The 20,555-nt window shown below is 38.8% G+C and overlaps 1 protein-coding gene across 3 annotated transcripts in view; it reads right to left on the bottom strand.

The window, feature by feature from the left end:
• The window catches only part of LOC121372449 (phospholipase D1-like), a 110,936-nt gene that overhangs the window by 61,830 nt on the left and 28,551 nt on the right, over nt 1-20,555 (bottom strand). For all 3 annotated transcript variants that reach the window (XM_041498754.1, XM_041498755.1, XM_041498757.1), the window contains exons 5-9: nt 11,334-11,399; nt 5,763-5,920; nt 2,512-2,664; nt 1,914-2,063; nt 927-1,010 (exon numbers count right to left, since the gene is read on the bottom strand). In XM_041498754.1, the coding sequence (XP_041354688.1) occupies nt 927-1,010; nt 1,914-2,063; nt 2,512-2,664; nt 5,763-5,920; nt 11,334-11,399 (611 nt within the window). The remainder of the gene's footprint in view (nt 1-926; nt 1,011-1,913; nt 2,064-2,511; nt 2,665-5,762; nt 5,921-11,333; nt 11,400-20,555) is intronic.

Genomic DNA, 20,555 nt, shown 5'->3' with positions numbered 1-20,555 from the left:
TTAACGTGTGAGTAGACAGACCCATAAAACAACTCACCACCAGTCTGAGATGTATATTAATGTGAGTACATAGACTCATAAAACAACACCATACCAGTCTGAGATGTATATTAATGTGTGAGTAGATAGACCCATAAAACAACTCACCACCAGTCTGAGATGTATATTAACATGTGAGTAGATAGACCCATAAAACAACTCACCACCAGTCTGAGATGTATATTAACGTGTGAGTAGCAGACCCATAAAACAAATCACCACCAGTCTGAGATGCATATTAACACGTGAGTAGATATACTTATAACACAACTTATCACCAGTCTGGGATGTATATTAACATGTGAGTAGATAGACACATAAAACAACTCACCACCAGTCTGAGATGTATATTAACGTGAGTAGATAGACCCATAAAACAACTCACCACCAGTCTGAGATGTATATTAACATGTGAGTAGATATACTCATAACACAACTCACCACCAGTCTGGGATGTATATTAATGTGTGAGTAGATAGACCCACAAAACAACTCACCACCAGTCTGAGATGTATATTAACGTGTGAGTAGATAGACACATAAAACAACTCACCACCAGTCTGAGATGTATATTAACATGCGAGTAGATAGACACATAAAACAAATCACCACCAGTCTGAGATGAATATAAACGTGAGTAGATAGACACATAAAACAACTCACCACCCATCTGACATGTATATTAACGTGTGAGTAGATAGACCCATAAAATAACTCACCACCAGTCTGAGATGTATATTAACATGTGAGTAGACAGACCCATAAAACAACTCACCACCAGTCTGAGATGTATATTAATATGTGAGTAGATAGACTCATAAAACAACTCCCCACCAGTCTGAGATGTATATTAACGTGTGAGTAGACAGACCCATAAAACAACTCACCACCAGTCTGAGATGTATATTTCTTCTTTAGCATTCTCCAGAGCGTCGGCTACAGCTTCAAAGTACGAAGAACCATCGACAAACCTGAACACAAACAAATGCTGTGGTAGTATATACCTTTGAGTTAAAAACCCTCCCCCCCCAAAAAAAAAAAAAAAAAAAAAACACTAAACAAAAAGTAAAAAACACCCCACAAGAAAAATGTACATGTAATTGTGCACAGTCACGTGAGAAAACACTCTTTGTGGAATCAGAATAAAATTAAATTTTGGTAAGTAAAACTTTCATCTTTTGGGGAAAAAGCAAACGGTTACAATAATTGTTTGTTGAAAATTGCATTTTTCTTTAAAGCAGTAATATCACTATAATATGCTGAAATCTGTTTGTCCAAAATCTTAGTTATGTTGTTTTTAATATACACATATTTTCAGCCTAATCACATTTGTTCTTGAAAAAAAAAACCCAAAAAACCCCCACAACTTTAATATCAATGTAAACCTACTTCCAATGAAGTGTAGTATCTTTTTAAAAATTGTACTTTCTTGTATTTTCCAAAAACTGTTACGGATTAAAATTCCAAATACAATGTGACAATACTCATATTTACGGAAAACATTCTATAAATACATGTATGTGAATCAGGTTCTTTAGAAAAGGACTGTGGGTAACTAACTAACTAATTAACTACATATATCTAACTTGCATAAGAGTTTTTTCTAACTAACTAACCATCTTGCATGAGAGTTTTCTCTAACTAACCATCTTGCATGAGAGTTTTCTCTAACTAACCATCTTGCATAAGAGTTTTCTCTAACTAACCATCTTGCATAAGAGTTTTCTCTAACTAACTAACCATCTTGCATGAGTTTTCTCTAACTAACTAACCATCTTACATGAGAGTTTTCTCTAACTAACCATCTTGCATAAGAGTTTTCTCTAACTAACTAACTAACCATCTTGCATAAGAGTTTTCTCTAACTAACTAACCATCTTGCATGAGAGTTTTCTCTCTCTGGGGCATATGAGAGGAATCTGTTTTTCTGAGTGAAGTCTTTCGCGGTAGTTTTAGATCTGTCAATCAAACACTGGGCCCATTCACGAGCTGTACGTGATGTCAAGCATTTAATCAGCAACTTCCTGAAAAATAAGGACAAGGTCTCAAGAGGAGTTTCATTCATGAAATCATCGAAGCCAATGTCATGAAACAATACACGATCAAGAAGAAAACATTTCAGTTTCTTGTAAGATTTCAGTCTGTTTTCACAATTTCTGGTCTGAGTTAGTGGAAATGATCAACTACATGTATTACTATAATACATACAGCACTAGCGAAAGCTTCTGTGAGAGCTAGTGACTTTCTCAAACATTTGCTGAACACTGGAGTATTGCCACAGCAAAAGCTGACGACAGTTGACAGGTGTGTGGCATGGTTGGCCACAAGAGACAAGCACATGTCGCAGTTAGAGATATAATGACTGAGATGTGGAGTTGGACAACATAAATATAGGAGGTGTTGCCAGATAGAAAACAATTAGATGGAAGTCAAATAGGTGCAGAGAAAAGAAGAAAAGAGAAGAAAAGTGACCTGCTAAGGTTTGAAATGAGGACCCCATGAATGACCCCTGTCGCGGCTATCCCAAAGTCTACATGAAAGTTGGAATCCATCAGCATGACGTCACTGACGATGCCGTCTTCTGGTCGAATGTAGGCCAGGAACGTGTCTTTCACAAGCAGCCACCTGTAGGTGAAAACAAACACAGAATAAACTATCCAGGCATACTTCAATCTTAACACATAATCATATTACAAATTTACAATTTACAATCATCTGTTTTCTGGTCCACTTGCTTTGGACAATACAGTATCATACCAGTTTTGCATTTCTACAGAGGGACAATAAGAAAAAAGAGCCACATAATGACCACTTGGTCAGTTGAATAAAAAACCCTATTAGCATTGAGCCATTTCTGTTATCACAGTATTTATTACACTGCGGCTCGACAGTTGTCCATTAGATACGTTTCATTTGAGTTTCATTACCTCCGAGTCTTATCAGCTGATCAACAAAATTATTCGCCAGCTCTAAAGAATGCTCGCCTGACAAGAACAATGACGTTGCAATTTATGTTGCTATGTCATCAGCAATAGTGTATTGTCTAATTTGTACTGACTGCAGATTTTGCCTAATTTGGACTTTAAACTTGAAATAATTCTATTCTGTACCTTGTTCTATTACAGTTTAGTACACTTTGTTCTGTTCATTGTAAGCTGAATATTTAATATGCATATATACTGAACAAAATAAGAAACTTCCGCTAACTTTGCTTGAACATAACTTGATGAAAACAAACCGGGGGAATAATTGTTATGCGTTTAAAGAGTGTTCCATGATGCATCATTTGGTGCAAAAATCATGGCCATAGGTTAACAGAAACTGGGAGAAATTTTGACCAAGTGTGGTAGGGGTTAAAAAAAAACCCCACCCACTTAATAACGGGTATGACCACCTCTTGAATTGACCACTGCAGTGCATCGCAGGCGCATAGAATTGACTAAAGTGTTGATTTCTGCCTGTGGAATATTGTTCCATTCCTGAATGAGTGCTTGACGAAGTTCGTTGACGTTAGCGGGTGGTTTGGGACGACGCCTCAATCGTCTGTCCAGACTATCCCAGACATGCTCGATGGGGTTGAGATCAGGACTTTTAGCGGGCCAGTCATCAATGAAATCAATGTTATATGTCCTAAGAAACTTTACAGTGTCTCTAGCTGTATGAGAGGTGGCATTATCATGCTGAAAAATCGAGATGTTGGCGTTGTTATGGAACAGAGGAATGACGTGATGAGCGAGAATGTCATCGCGGTAACGTTGAGCATTTAAATTGCCATCAATGACGACTAGTGGTGAACGATAACCATGAGCAATGGCTGCCCAGACATTTGACACAACCCCCACCCCTGAAACGATCTCGTTCAAGAACACAACAGTCAGCACCCTGCCATCACCACGTTGTAAAGAAAATCTGGATTCATCCGAAAAAAAGAACGGTATTCCAGCGTCGCCGTATCCAACGAGTGTGTACACGTTCCCAATTAAGACGATTTAGACGATGACGTTGCGTTAAAACGCATCCGACGTAAGGACATCGTGCATATAAACCGTTCTCCCGCAGACGATTACGAACAGTTTGCCCACTGATTTCGGTTATTATGAAGCCCAGGTGTGTTAGCAGCAGTAGCAGTGGCAGTTTGGAATCGATTGCGCAAATGCATGTTCATGATATAGTGGTCTTGACCACGCGTTGTAACACGTGGACGTCCACGACGTGGCAAGTCGTTGGTGCTTCCTGTTGTTTGAAATCTTACGCGAAGATTTCGTATCGCTCGAATAGAACTCCCAACATGCCTTGCAACATCTTCTGTCGACATGCCAGCATCAAGAATGCCACGTCGCATAAATTATTGGGTATTCTTGGCATACTAAAAATGCTACAATGTAAAAAAAGTTAATTTTTTTACAAATTTTGAAGCGTTTTCGTTCACTTGACAACAATGTCAGTAAGACAAGTAAAACAAATTGACCGAATACTACACGGGACATGTCGAACCATGCATGCACGTGCAAATTGAATTTCACGTTGTCGACGATTAACAGCTAGTGCAAAAATAATCGATAAAATTCATGAATCCTGATAATACATCTCAAGGCTAATACTACCTATATAATTTCATTACACAATGAATTCTTTAACACAACAAATACTATATGTACAAATCGGAAGTTTCTTTTTTTGTTCAGTATATATTCTTAGAAATCATTGCCCTGCATGCATTTAGTTTTTCTTCAGTGTCATGCCTTGTAAAGATAGGTTCATCATTCTGCACACAATGTAACTCACTTGCTATCTCAACATAGTGTTTATATATTGAACAATAAACAAAGCATAAATCAGGGTTAATGTTGGTTTGTAGCCCTAAAAAAAAAATTGTGCTGAATGTTACAGCTGAAAATTATATTGAAACACCATGGGATTTTTTATGTTTGTATACTTCAGGGGTGGGAATTGGTGAACTGTAAAAAAGAGGAAATCTAGAGGGTTTTGGGGCAGTGAACTGTAAAAAACAGGAAATCTAAAGGGGTCCGGGGGCAAGGACAATTAAAATGCAAGGAAACGCAATGTTCCACGACAGGAAAACCGAGGGTCCGAGGAGAATTCTCACCTCTGATATTTAACTTGGCACAGAATATAGTTCAGTGGTAGATGATGGGCGACAGCAACAACTGATATCAATGGAGTCAGGTCTTTTCCTGTGTGTATAAAAGATCCCGTGTGGATCGAGTAACAACTGATATCAATGGCATCAGGTCTTTTCCTGTGTGTATAAAAGATCCCGTGTGGATCGAGTAACAACTGATATCAATGGCATCAGGTCTTTTCCTGTGTGTATAAAAGATCCCGTGTGGATCGAGTAACAACTGATATCAATGGCATCAGGTCTTTTCCTGTGTGTATAAAAGATCCCGTGTGGATCGAGTAACAACTGATATCAATGGAGTCAGGTCTTTTCCTGTGTGTATAAAAGATCCTGTGTGGATCGAGTAATAACTGATTTGAATGGAGTCAGGTCTTTTCCTGTGTGTATAAAAGATCCCATGTGGATCGAATAGCATCAAGTTAAGCAGTGATTTCCTATTTCTGTTAAACAAATGTTAAAATATAAATGTTTTAGACAGCAAATAGCCATATTTTAAAGTGTACTCGGGTGACATTAAGTAAACCTTTGTTTGCCAATGACTCAAGTATTTGTTATAATTTCAGTCACCGTACAGTTATACCTTCTGTTCCACGTGCCTCCCAGGTTAGACAACGACATACAGCCGCAACAACCGATGTTAATCCTCCGACCCCCAGAACATTTCTTAACGAATCCTTCTTTTCCTTTCTTTCCTAGATTGTGGACAAATGACAGGTGGCAAACCTCAAAAAACCGCAGCTGAAATACACAGTAATAACACTGTTCACAAACTACAAGAGGCAAACCTAAACAAAAAACAGCTGAAATCTGCAGCAATAACACTGTTCACAAACAACAGGTGGAAAACATAAAAACAAGAAGCTGAAATACACAGTAATAACACTGTTCACAAACAACAGATGGCAAACCTAAACAAAAAACATCTGAAATACACAGTAATAACACTGTTCACAAACAACAGGTGGCAAACCTAAACAAAAAACAGCTGAAATACACAGTAATAACACTGTTCACAAACAAGAGGAGGCAAACCTAACAAAAAACGGCTGAAATCTGCAGCAATAACACTGTTCACAAACAACAGGTGGAAAACATAAAAACAAGAAGCTGAAATACACAGTAATAACACTTCACAAACTACAGGAGGCAAACCAAAACAAAAAACATCTGAAATACACAGTAATAACACTGTTCACAAACAACAGGTGGCAAACCTAAACAAAAAATAGCTGAAATACACAGTAATAACACTGTTCACAAACAACAGGAGGCAAACCTAACAAAAAACAGCTGAAATATGCAGCAATAACACTGTTCACAAACAACAGGTGGAAAACATAAAAACAAGAAGCTGAAATACACAGTAATAACACTTCACAAACTACAGGAGGCAAACCAAAACAAAAAAACATCTGAAATACACAGTAATAACACTGTTCACAAACAACAGGAGGCAAACCTAAACAAAAAAAACAGCTGAACTACACAGTAATAACACTGTTCACAAACAACAGGTGGCAAACCTAAACAAAAAACAGCTGAAATACACAGTAATAACACTGTTCACAAACAACAGGAGGCAAACCAAAACAAAAAACAGCTGAAATACACAGTAATAACACTGTTCACAAATAACAGGAGGCAAACCAAAACAAAAAACAGCTGAAATACACAGTAATAACACTGTTCACAAATAACAGGAGGCAAACCAAAACAAAAAACAGCTGAAATACACAGTAATAACACTGTTCACAAACAACATGAGGCAAACCTAAAAAACCCCAGCTGAAATACACAGTAATAACACTGTTCACAAACAACAGGAGGCAAACCAAAACAAAAAACAGCTGAAATACACAGTAATAACACTGTTCACAAACAACAGGAGGCAAACCTAAACAAAAAACAGCTGAAATACACAGTAATAACACTGTTCACAAACAACAAGAGGCAAACCTAAACAAAAAACAGCTGAAATCTGCAGCAATAACACTGTTCACAAACAACAGGTGGAAAACATAAAAACAAGAAGCTGAAATACACAGTAATAACACTGTTCACAAACAACAGATGGCAAACCTAAACAAAAAACATCTGAAATACACAGTAATAACACTGTTCACAAACAACAGGAGGAAAACCTAAACAAAAAACATCTGAAATACACAGTAATAACACTGTTCACAAACAACAGGTGGCAAACCTAAACAAAAAACAGCTGAAATACACAGTAATAACACTGTTCACAAACAACAGGAGGCAAACCTAACAAAAAACGGCTGAAATCTGCAGCAATAACACTGTTCACAAACAACAGGTGGAAAACATAAAAACAAGAAGCTGAAATACACAGTAATAACACTTCACAAACTACAGGAAGCAAACCAAAACAAAAAACATCTGAAATACACAGTAATAACACTGTTCACAAACAACAGGTGGCAAACCTAAACAAAAAACAGCTGAAATACACAGTAATAACACTGTTCACAAACAACAGGAGGCAAACCTAACAAAAAACAGCTGAAATATGCAGCAATAACACTGTTCACAAACAACAGGTGGAAAACATAAAAACAAGAAGCTGAAATACACAGTAATAACACTTCACAAACTACAGGAGGCAAACCAAAACAAAAAAACATCTGAAATACACAGTAATAACACTGTTCACAAACAACAGGAGGCAAACCTAAACAAAAAAAAAAACAGCTGAACTACACAGTAATAACACTGTTCACAAACAACAGGTGGCAAACCTAAACAAAAAACAGCTGAAATACACAGTAATAACACTGTTCACAAACAACAGGAGGCAAACAAAACAAAAAACAGCTGAAATACACAGTAATAACACTGTTCACAAACAACAGGAGGCAAACCAAAACAAAAAACAGCTGAAATACACAGTAATAACACTGTTCACAAATAACAGGAGGCAAACCAAAACAAAAAACAGCTGAAATACACAGTAATAACACTGTTCACAAACAACATGAGGCAAACCTCACAAACAAAAAACCCAGCTGAAATACACAGTAATAACACTGTTCACAAACAACAGGAGGCAAACCAAAACAAAAAACAGCTGAAATACACAGTAATAACACTGTTCACAAACAACAGGAGGCAAACCTAAACAAAAAACAGCTGAAATACACAGTAATAACACTGTTCACAAACAACAGGAGGCAAACCTAACAAAAAACAGCTGAAATACACAGTAATAACACTGTTCACAAACAACAGGAGGCAAACCTAAACAAAAAACAGCTGAAATACACAGTAATAACACTGTTCACAAACAACAGGAGGCAAACCTAACAAAAAACAGCTGAAATACACAGTAATAACACTGTTCACAAACAACAGGAGGCAAACCAAAACAAAAAACAGCTGAAATACACAGTAATAACACTGTTCACAAACAACAGGAGGCAAACCAAAACAAAAAACAGCTGAAATACACAGCAATAACACTGTTCACAAACAACAGGTGGAAAACCCAGGGACATGTGCCTTTATTTTTTGAGGCGGGACGTAGCCCAGTGGTAAAGCGCCCGCTTGATGCACGTCAGCAGGCTCACTGGGCTATTTCTCGCTCCAGCCAGTGCACCACGACTGGTACATAAAAGGTCATGGTATGTGCTATCCTGTCTATGTGATGGTGTGTATAAAAGATCACTTGCTGCTAATCGAAAAGAGTAGCCCACGAAGTGGCAACAGCGGGTTTCCTCCCTCAATATCTATGTGGTCCTTAACCATATGTCTGACACCATATAACCATAAATAAAATGTGTTGAGTGCGTTAAATAAAACATTTCCTTCCTTATTTTTTAATTATTTTTTTTGGTGAATTCCGCCAAAAGGCGGCTAACTTTCAACCCTGAAAAAAACTGCAACTGAATTACACGACAATAACACTGTTCACAAACGACAAGTGCCAAACCTGAAAACCCACAGCCGAAATATATAGTAATAACACTTTTCACAAACGACAGGTGGAAAACCTAAAACAAAAATACAGCTTAAATACATAGCAATAACACTGTTCACAAACAACATGTGGCAAACCTAAAAATCTTCAGCTGAAATACACAGTAATAACACTGTACACAAATGACAGGTGGCAAACCTAAAACAAACACAGCTGAAATATACAGCAATAACACTGTTGACAAACGACAGGTGGCCAACCTAAAACAAGAGTACCAGTGAGGTACATGATACGTCCGTGAGGAGTTTGATTGAAAACCATACATATTAATTCAATTCTAATTATCTGCAATTTTTGCAATAGGATGGATGAACAGTTTGTTTTGGACCAACTACTGATGATACTGTATCCACTGGAGAAGGTGCTGTCTGATTAATGAAGTTATTGTTCTTTATTAAAAATGGAAACATTTTTTAGCATGGGTATTCTGGTGCAGTGGCATAGCGTGGGCGGGGCCACCAGTGTGGTTGCCCTGGGCACAAAATTCTGGACTGATGGAAGGGACTGGGGGAGTGCTAACGGTCCAATGGTTAGAGGCACAATACTTGCCTTGCCCCAGGCGCTGGCAACCCACGCTACGCCACTGCTCTGGTGACACATTTATATTGGCAGAGAAACAGTTTATGTATGTAATGTTAACAATACAGAACCACCAAGAAATTAGCATATCTATTGTCGGTGCTGAATTGCATACTGGAATAGTAATTATATTTTATGGACAGGACAAGTAAGTATAGACAAATTATTTTATTTATTTATTTGTATCACAGTGACCTAGTAACTGTATGTGACACACCACCATCCAAAGTTGTTCCTACATGTGAGGTTTGATGGTCCTGGCATCTGTATGCAAGATATGGTCTTGACAAGCATTTAATATCATGTGCAGTAGACTGAAAAATAGGTCAAAGTGACCTAGTAATAGTTTCCTACAGGTGAGGTTTGATGGTCTTGTATGCATTTGTATGCAAGATATGGTCCAGACAAGGATTTACTGTTATGTGCAGTAGACCGTAAAAAGTAGGTCACAGTTACCTAGTAATAGTATGCGACACACCACCATCCCAAGTTGTTCCTACATGTGAGATTTGATGGTCTTGTATGCATCTGTATGCAAGATATGGTCTAGACAAGAATTTACTGTTATGTGCAGTAGACTGCGAAAAGTAGGTCAGTGACCTAGTAATAGTATGCGACACACCACCATCCCAAGTTGTTCCTACATGTGAGATTTGATGGTCTTGTATGCATCTGTATGCAAGATATGGTCTAGACAAGAATTTACTGTTATGTGCAGTAGACTGCGAAAAGTAGGTCAGTGACCTAGTAATAGTATGTAAAACACCACCATCCCAAGTTGTTCCTACATGTGAGGTTTGATGGTCTTGTATGCATCTGTATGCAAGATATGGTCCGGACAATAAAAAGTTAACAGACAGACAGAAAATGCCATACCATCATAGACAGCGTATAAAAAACAGCTAAAATACACAGCAATAACACTGTTCACAAACGACAGATGGAAAAAACCCACCAAAAAAACCCCACAGCTAAAATACACAGCAATAACACTGTTCACAAATGACCGATGGAAAAAAAATAAAAACCACACAGCTAAAATACACAGCAATAACACTGTTCACAAACGACAGGTGGAAAAACTAAAAAAAAAAAAAACACAGCTAAACTACACAGCAATAACACTGTTCACAAACGACAGGTGGCAAACCTAAACAAAACACAGTTGAAATACACGGCAATGACACTGTTCACAAACGACAGGTCACAAAAGACAGGTGGCAAACCTAAAAAAACAAAAAAACGCAGCTAAAATACACAACAATAACCCCGTGATAACAAATTCTAGTTTATGCACAAATGTTTGCAAGTACATACCTGTAGACAATCTCTTTATTGTTATCATAACCTGTTGATGTTTTTGCCTGAGTTATGAAGCAAATGCACTTCCAGCAATAGCAGTCATGTGGCCCTTTGGTCCTGTTGGTTATATTCTGACATAGAAACTGTATTGAAACTGAATGGTGATGATCAAGCTAAACTCTTATTTAAGACACAATCTGAACCTTTAATAAATCACTCTGTACATGAATAAATATGTTTGGTTAATACACACACGCCCTTCCATAACCTTACCGTTGCTAAGTGGCTCCTGAAAGACTTGTATCGGACAACATATTGAAGGTACAACTCCAACCGGTTCTGCAAATATTAACAAGAAAAAATCATTTGTATTTTACTGTATTTATAACTTTATACGTATACACTGTAAAATTATTTGTATTTTACTGTATTTTATGGTTTTCTAACACTGTTTGTCAATTGTTCACCAACTCAGATGACATGTTTAGACTTTCTACCTAGGTCAGTTTACATGAAATTAATGCTTTTAGTTTAGTTATGTAACCCATGTGCAAATAGTGCAGCAAATACCTATTAAGAAAATACTAATAAGAAGTAAAATGTTTTATTTTTACTAAGTTATTTAATAAAAATGCAAATAGATCAATATATTTCAAGCAAACAAAAATTTATAAAGCAAAAAGAAAGAAAGAAAAAAAATTATGTCATTATAGACAGGCTAAATTAACTGTATTATTGTATATTTGATGCCCACAATGTTTAATTTTTACCTCAGGCTACAGCTTTTGGTAAAAAAAAAAAAGAAGAAATTTGCGGGCATCAAGTAGACAATAACATGAGGAAACGGAAAAATTCCATATTGTGGTTATCTCGTAAGTAATGCAGTACTTAAACATAGTTTTGTAGACTGACATGACAATTAATATACTGTCCAATTCTAGCATTTGAAAATGAACATAAAAAATTGTGAAAACTTGGTTTAAACATTTATATTAACAACACCTCAGCACATTTTTAAACACTGGCTGTTTTTGTGTCTGTTGAGAAACAGTGAAAACTTGGTTTAAACAGTTATATTAACAACACCTCAGCACATTTTTAAACACTGGCTGTTTTTGTGTCTGTTGAGAAACAGTGAAAACTTGGTTTAAACAGTTATATTAACAACACCTCAGCACATTTTTAAACACTGGCTGTTTTTGTGTCTGTTGAGAAACAGTGAAAACTTGGTTTAAACAGTTATATTAACAACACCTCAGCACATTTTTAAACACTGGCTGTTTTTGTGTCTGTTGAGAAACAGTAAAAACTTGGTTTAAACAGTTATATTAATGTAGGATAGTGAAATATATATGGTGTATTATTTCTTATATCTTGAAGGTCGGGATTTGCCTGCTTCACATGGTGGTGGAAATGCACTATCATTGTTTCATTTACTGCATGTATATTTCCTCCCTTTCTATAAAAAGAATACAACCAACCACTCTCTAAGGGCTTACATTATTATGTTTGGAAGGCTGGTGCCAGAGGGGACAGCTTTCGTGGTCAAAGTTCTTTGTTCTTGGTGTGGATCTCATTCCAATTCTTGTTACGATGAAGCAGGACCTATGTTCATGCTCTCTGGAGTTACCCCCCCCCCACCTGGGGGGACTCATAACAACGTATGGAGTGTTATTGGAGTACCGCGTCGCGTACACCGGGTCACGGGCAACCGTGACCTTGGTGTACGGTGACCCGGTAAAGAAACCAACTAGAAGGAGAAGGAGGAGGAAGACGGACGCGCCAGGGGCGGACCGGGGGAGGTCAAAACCGGTAGCTCAACTACCGGCGGCGACTTTTCCCGTTGTACCCCCCAAGCCCAAGTCAACACCATTGAGGCCAGCTGTTCCAGCTCTGCAGGATCCAGTTGACGACTCGCCAGTGGCGGACACGGTCTTTAACCAGGCCCTGATGGAATCGCCACCCACAACTCCGACTACTTCAACCCCCGGGATTCCAGCGATGCCACCCCCACCCAGGAAGAGTGGAGCTGTAGAGTCCCAGGCCCGTCTTGTGGTCGTTGGAAAACGAAAGGCGATTGTGTCACCAGGCGACCAACCAGCCAAGCCAAGTCCGCCGACACAACCGCCCCCACCTACTTCATCTACAGCGAATGACCAGCCCGCTGAACAACCTTGGTCACTGCAGGCCGGCAAGCTACCAACACGCTACGCGAGGCTGGTGAAGACCAACATTGGGGATGTCCGTCAGCTCCTTTGTGAACCGAGCCCGGAGTCGTATCAACCTCTACCACGAACCGAAGGAGAGTTCTCGGTGCGTAGGATCACGATAAACGATGGGCGAGGGATCTGCCTTACCGTCCGCCGGAAGGGACTTTTCAACCAAGGGATGCTTCTCGATGAAATGGACAACCCGACCATCCACCGCGTCATCAAGACCGTTGCCGGGGAAGATTACCGTCCAATTACCGAGAGCATCGCCAAGTCCGCAAACCGGTACGCCCTCAACCATCTGGACTCGTCCCTATTCATCGCCTCTCCGTGACGACATCCCCGCTAACAACCTTTCCTAGGACAGGTAACAACCTCTTTTTTTGGGCTAGTTAGACTTTAAACGTTTTGGAAGCAGTTCAAAATTCTTTTGTTTATTTTTTTATAAGTAGTCTAACGCATTTTATTTTGGCGCCCGTTCAATTGCTCAAAATCACCTTAAAAACCTTTTGGCTGAGCAGTCTTAACTATTTTGGGTTAAATTTTAGAGTCCGGACATGTTTTGGATGCAGTTACTCTTTGTAGACTTAGGTAAAATACAGGCTTCACCGAGGAATCGAAATTCAGCCAATCAGAGCACGGCTCCCACTCGGTATACTTCAAGTTTGCGAAGTGTCTGTTATTTGGTCCGCGCTCGCGTTGACCTTACTAAATGGCTTTTTTCCAAATTCCGCCCACCTCAAACTTACGCCCTCCTCCCCCTCCTGCTCCGGAGTTAGTCACTGGCGAAGTCAGAGGCTAAATCCGTGGTGGGCGTGCCTGAACCTTCGTGGATAGGGGCACGTAAAATGAGTTGCCCGTTGCCCGTGGATCTCACACAAGGCATTCCACTCTGGTCACTGAGCAATCAACACCGAGTTACTCGAGCCATCTTAAGGTAAGCATCGTATTACATTTAGTTACAAGGAAGTATATTTGCTATTTAGGAATCAAGCTATTGATAATTTTTATAAGATTGAATGCATAGTTATAGTATTTTATAAAGTTGGTTTCTCTCCCGAAAGTATATTAACGATTAGTAAGTGATCATTTTATTTCCTGTTGGTACTGTTGCCATAATGCTTAAGAAAGAAAGAACAAAGATGTCATAAGGTTCCATATCATGATGTATCATAATTATCGACATTTTCTTGCACTGTATAGTTTGGGAGCTTTTATTTGACATTAAATATGTTGGTGCCTTTTTATTAAATATGTAAGCTCAAAAGAGATAAACTGCTGCTTTAGCAATGGATATTAACTCTTGGTGAGAGGGAATCTTAAAAAGATCCAATTAATGCCTTATTGCTTTCATTTATTTATCTGTAAAACGCGACTGATAATTACTTGTTTTTGTTCAGGTTTGGACTCTGGTCGTGTGGGGTAAGTGATACTGGCATCATTACATATTTGTTTGTTCATTTATATTATACTTTTACAGATATGTATATTATAATTTTCATAATTTGTACTTAAATGGTACATATGTGATCAGTCATTTTTATAAACGAATGTCCAAGTAGACAGTACAAAACCTGTATTTAGTGGACACATATTTAGTAAGCTTTTAAACAGAGGTTCCCTTTTTAGTAAAAGGCTCATCTCTGTACTTATTTGAATAATTAATATTAGAATATTGCATACATATGTATTCATTAACGAGGTTAATGGTTTGATTATTGTAAATGTTTATGCTGGGATAAAATATATTAAAGACATTGTTAGTATTGAAAGGAAAGAGCTGAGTTAGTGAGCAAAATACATTTTATCACCAAATGATCACACATGTAAATGATTACTGCAAGGGAACAGTTGGTATTTAGCCTCTCTCTCTCTCAGTAGGTGATTATGGTGTGTGTCCTAATTAGCACCAACAGCTCTAACTCTAAGAGAACAAAGCACTTGGAATTTTGGGAAATGGTCAGAATGACCTGGGGTCATTCCTTTAGCAGATGACCAGTTCGACACTGATATCTGGTAAATCCTCAGCTGCAACATAAACATTGGTCTCAGCTTGAAATTAATTGACTTAAGCTGAATAACCTTTGGTAATGTGTTTGTCTTTGTGGGGGAATGGCTTTCTGACTTTGTTTTTATGTGAAGGATATACATGTACACTAGAGAAGAAATGTATACAACTTTACATATTAGAATAGGAAAACATGTTTATCAGGATAATATTAAAGTAAAAATGCATTTCTAATAATAGAGTGACAGTTCTTATTAAGTGTTTAGAAATAATCTATTTTGTATTGTTAACTTGTTGCATTAGTGCCGGCCAAATTTATATGGGTTGAGGATGATTACAAATGTCTTATTCATGTTACTTCTTCTTGAAGTCATGGTTTAATGATATTGTGGAAGAGTGTTGATATTAATGAGTATGTGTATTTGGTTTGATAGATGAAGCTTGGTTACTAATGCTATTTAATTGCTTAGCCTACACTTTTGTTGAACATGTATTTATATAACTGTTTTCTATTTTGTTAAATATTAGGGCTATACCTGTGGGGTATACACTACTTGTATATTGATTTATAGATCCTGGGGATAAATTATCCTATATGGAAACCCCAGTGTTCTAATTTACTTACAACTAATTAACCCTATTATTAAAGCCCTTCAGATCCTGAACCTCGTCTTTCTTATTTATATTAATACATATTTACTATATTCATATTTGAGTGTGAAGGTAGTCAGTCTGCTCACTCTGTATCCTAAGATAATTACTGCCCCCCACCTTACATTTGGTGTCAGAAGTGGGATCTGAAGGCAAATAGAGTTATAGCCCCAATATTTAGTCACAGGTGACGGAAGATAGAAGCCCCCACACGGACCAAGACTTGACCAAGGGACATGTCACAAGATTAAAAAAAATTCACAAGATTCCCAGGATTTCATGGTGTAGAAGAAAAGACGAACAGTTCACTTAAAGTTTGATACTTCGCAGCCAGGAAGAAGAAAACCCCCAAACATTTGAACATTGTTTGTTACAAAGGACAGAACCCTGTTGATGTTTTATTTAGTACTGAATAATATATCTTTGTCTTTTAATTAGGATGTCAGTATCAAAGTTTAAAGTTAAAAGTTAAAATTGATTAAGTATTAATTACATCTGTTCCAACCCGAATTATTCTAAATTTGAAAAAGCATATTTCTTTAAAGTAAGGGCTTGTAAGCTTAAACTGGTGCAAGAGGTGTTCATATGTAGTCTTGATACTGGATCCTTTGAGAAACATATAGGTAAGTAATAAATAGGGAAGTATTAGTTTATGGTAAGTCCTTTCTTATGAAGACTAGACTTTTATTATTTTCAGGGGATGCTTTTATCACTTAATCAGTCAACGTAAAGGTTTGTGGTGGGACCTTTTTATTCCACTCCCTCGTTTTTTCTCCCTTCCACTTTATCTCGGACCCCCCCCCCCCCCCCCCCCCCCCCCCCCCCCCCCCCCCCCCCCCCACCACCACTTGTCTAAGGGAAGAAAAACAAATTATATTAAGTTACTATGGCAAACGAGGATGCAGGCGAGTATGAGTCTCTTAGACATGATTTTGAGCAACTTGATTCTCAGTTCAGAGATCAGGCCAAAGAAAATGAAACTCTTTTGGACACAATTAGGTATTTGCGGAATAAGCATACTGAAAGAGAATCTGCCAGGTTTGAACCAACTCCACCATCACGTCCTGAATCACAGGTAATTTTTATAGCTCAGGAACGTCACATTGGTCGGTTCCAGGGAAAACCTGGATCAGATATTTACTTGGAGGACTGGATTCGAGACATCAAGTCTCATATTCAGTCCCGACATCTAATAGGTGAAAATTCTCTACATTTCATCAGAGAATATTTAGCAGGTCCAGCTCGGATGGAAATAGATGGGCATGCCGATATTGCAGATCCTGAAGATATTTTCAAAATTCTTCGTAACGTTTTCAGTGACTATGGCAATGATCAGCAGAAGCGGTTGCGACTTTTTGGTCGAAAACAAGAGTCTGACGAGTCTCTTCTGACCTACAGCCATGAGTTGATACGGTTGTATCAACATCTGGAACACGAACAACATGCCATTTTTGTTGAAGGTGTCCGAGATCGTCTATTGAGTCGGGAATTGAACAGACAGATGCTGTCCAATTCCAATGACTCATTCTTCAAGCTGAGGGATTGGGCTATTGATTGGCACGAACGTGGATCTAGGGATCCATCTATTCGCCAGACCATGATTAAGGAAGCTGTAGGGTGTGCCTCTCTTCCACATGAAGCTCAAATTCAGGCAACATCGTCAGAGAGTATTCTCTCAATACTGCAGCAACAAGGGGACATGCTCCGTGAGCATATGAAGGCACAGAGAGAGCAGAATGATGCAGTTCTACAGCTTCTGCAGAGAGTAGACAATTCTCAGCTGTCCCAGCGAGCCACATTGACGGGTACTCCATCTAGTATCCATGAGTCTCGACCAAACCGGCAGCCTCCAATCAATGCGAATTCAAGGCCTCTACAGTTCGTACCACAACGGGGTCGACGCTATACTCAGGTATACAGAGGGCGGGGTTGCTGTTTCTTCTGTGGTAGCGAGGGTCATTTCCAAGTGGACTGTCCTAGGCAACGCTATGGTCATGGTCGTGGGTCTTTAAACGATTAGGGCCTGTTGTAGAGAGTCAAACAATAGGCTGTCAAAATGTGGAAGTAGACTCAATTCTGTGGAAAGCTATCGGCAGTTGTCCAGAAGCTCTTATTAAAATGGGTAATGTAAATGTCAGATGCCTTCTAGACACTGGTGCAGAGGTTTCCACCATCACGGAAACATTTTACAAAACCAATTTAAAAGGTAAGGTAGGAGAGCTGATTGACCTCTCTCCATTCATTAATGTTTCTGCTGCCAATGGTCAGAGTATTTCTTTTAAAGGTTATATTGAAGTTGATTTATGTGTGTTAGGTAGAACGTTTCCTCAGATGGGATTTTTGGTTGTAACTGACTTAGCCAGTTCCGCAATGTCCTTGAGGAAAAGCCATTTACCTGGGGTAATAGGCAGCAATGTTATGCGAGTTATTCAGGAGAGACTAACTCAGGAAATGGGTACTGATTTCTTAACCAAACTTCCCCAGGAAGTGGTTAACAAAGAATGGGTCCATGTTTTAGCACTGTACTGTCAACGGATGTCTGCCTTAAGTGTTAAAGATGCTGGCAACATGGAAGGAAACCTTGGGTTTGTCCGTGTTGCTGGTAAGAAACCTGTTAGGATCCCAGCTGGCTCCAGGCAAGTTATTACTGGGTCAACAAGACGGTATCCTAGAGGTGTTCAGAAAACAGCTGTCTTGGAAGAATTAAAGGAGGTAGATGGTAATCTACCAAATGGTATTGTTGCAAGTCCTAGACTTGTATCAGTAGCAAATGGATTGACTCCGGTTGAAATCACAAATTTCAGTCAGGAGGATGTGTATTTACAGCCACGTACCAGAGTGGCTATGTTGAGCATGGGCACAGTTGTTAAACACTTACCAAAAGAGCCACTTAATGTGGGAGTCCAAAGTGCAGGTACGAGTTTACCAAATGTCCAGAATGACGATTTTGGTTTTGAGAAGTTAGATATTGGAGACAATTTAACTTCTGCCCAAAAACAGAAAATGAAGGACTTTGTCCACAATTATGATGACATCTTCAGCAAAGGTGATCATGATCTGGGATATTGTCACCACAGATGACACACCCTTCAAAGTTCCTTATCGCAGAGTCCCACCCAATCAGTGGGAAGAAGTGAAGGAGTATCTGGAGACCCAGATAGCTGCTGGCATCCTGCGTCCCAGCACATCACCCTATGCATCAGCTATGGTGCTGGTCAGGAAGTCTAATGGAAAACTGAGAATCTGTGGTGACTTTCGACTTTTAAATGCTAAGACTGTTAAAGATGCCCACCCACAACCACGGGTAGAAGAAGCACTTGAGGCACTGAATGGAGCCAAGTATTTTTCTTCAATAGATCTGGCCCATGGATTTCTTCAGTGTGCTATTGAAGAAGAAGATATTGCAAAGATGGCCTTTCGGGCAGGTTCATCTGGTCTCTTTGAGTATACCAGAATGCCAATGGGTTTGTGTGACGGAACATGCTCTTAATTTTTGTTTTCGCCTGTGGCGATATTAATTGCACTTAGCCCAGGTGGGCAACTTGTTACGTAATACCCCTGCGCGACTGTTGTCGTGCTCTGTGCTTAATACACACCCAGCCAGATTCGGAGGCCATGTGGCGAGTAGTTATGTAATACCTCTGCGAGTGCGGTTTCGACGACCGTGATTTTGGCGACCAAGGTGTCAGTAAGTCTGACGATCAGAGAAAAATATGCCGGCGTGGTGGTTGTGGAAAATCCACATGATACGTGAGGTACCGCCTTGTACCCCCAGGCGATATTCACTGTCTCCGAGAGTTTTGAATAAATAGCTAGGGTTTAGAGATATCTGGGAGAACCAAAAAGGAAGGCTTCCCGGGAACGTTAGTCCGTTTGGACTTCGGTAAATATATTATTTCTGCTCTGTTGTATAACCTTGATGTGATTGATGTGACTTTAAATATTTTAATACTGTATTATACCAATATTCTTTAGACAGTGTCTTCGGTCATCTGACGAAGTAAATCGTAGACTTATTGTTCTAACATTATACGAGTATTTGGTAATATAAAGCTTAGCCAGTCATCCTAGAGGACCTAGGTAAACTGTAGGTTATTGTCTTTATTGTGATAGGTACCAGTATTAATTCTGTGTTACAAGGTTACTGAATGAGTAGTTAGGGTTAATTAAAAATTAACCAGTTAGGAAGAGTGTTGTATAATTCCTTTATTAATTAAGTTCCCCTGGAAGCGTTTCTCCATTATCGCACGTGTGTGTGTTAGCGTTTCTCAATTATCACACGTGTGGGTGTTGTGTCACGGTGAAGTGATTAGCATATTGTGTAAACTAGACACCTAGAGATTAACTAATTAAGTGATCAGTTCTGGGTTGTTATTATTGTTGTTATTAATTAACTACTGCGGCAGTACATTTGTCAGCGTAGGTTAATACAGATTCCAAAGTGTATTGTGTTTTTGTTGTGTTTTCTAGTGAACTAAATGTGCTATAATCATATATACTTGTATAAGATCTTATCTCTGATCATACCTAGAGACGAGCCACAGCGGGTATAACTGCCTATTACAGAGAGATCTAATAGATATACAGTTAGGAGAACTATTTGGACAATCGTGTTTCATTCAGTTA

This window comes from Gigantopelta aegis, chromosome 4 (assembly GCF_016097555.1).
Source record: "Gigantopelta aegis isolate Gae_Host chromosome 4, Gae_host_genome, whole genome shotgun sequence".
NCBI lineage: Eukaryota > Metazoa > Mollusca > Gastropoda > Neomphalida > Peltospiridae > Gigantopelta > Gigantopelta aegis.
This window is presented reverse-complemented; position numbering and strand designations above follow the sequence as displayed.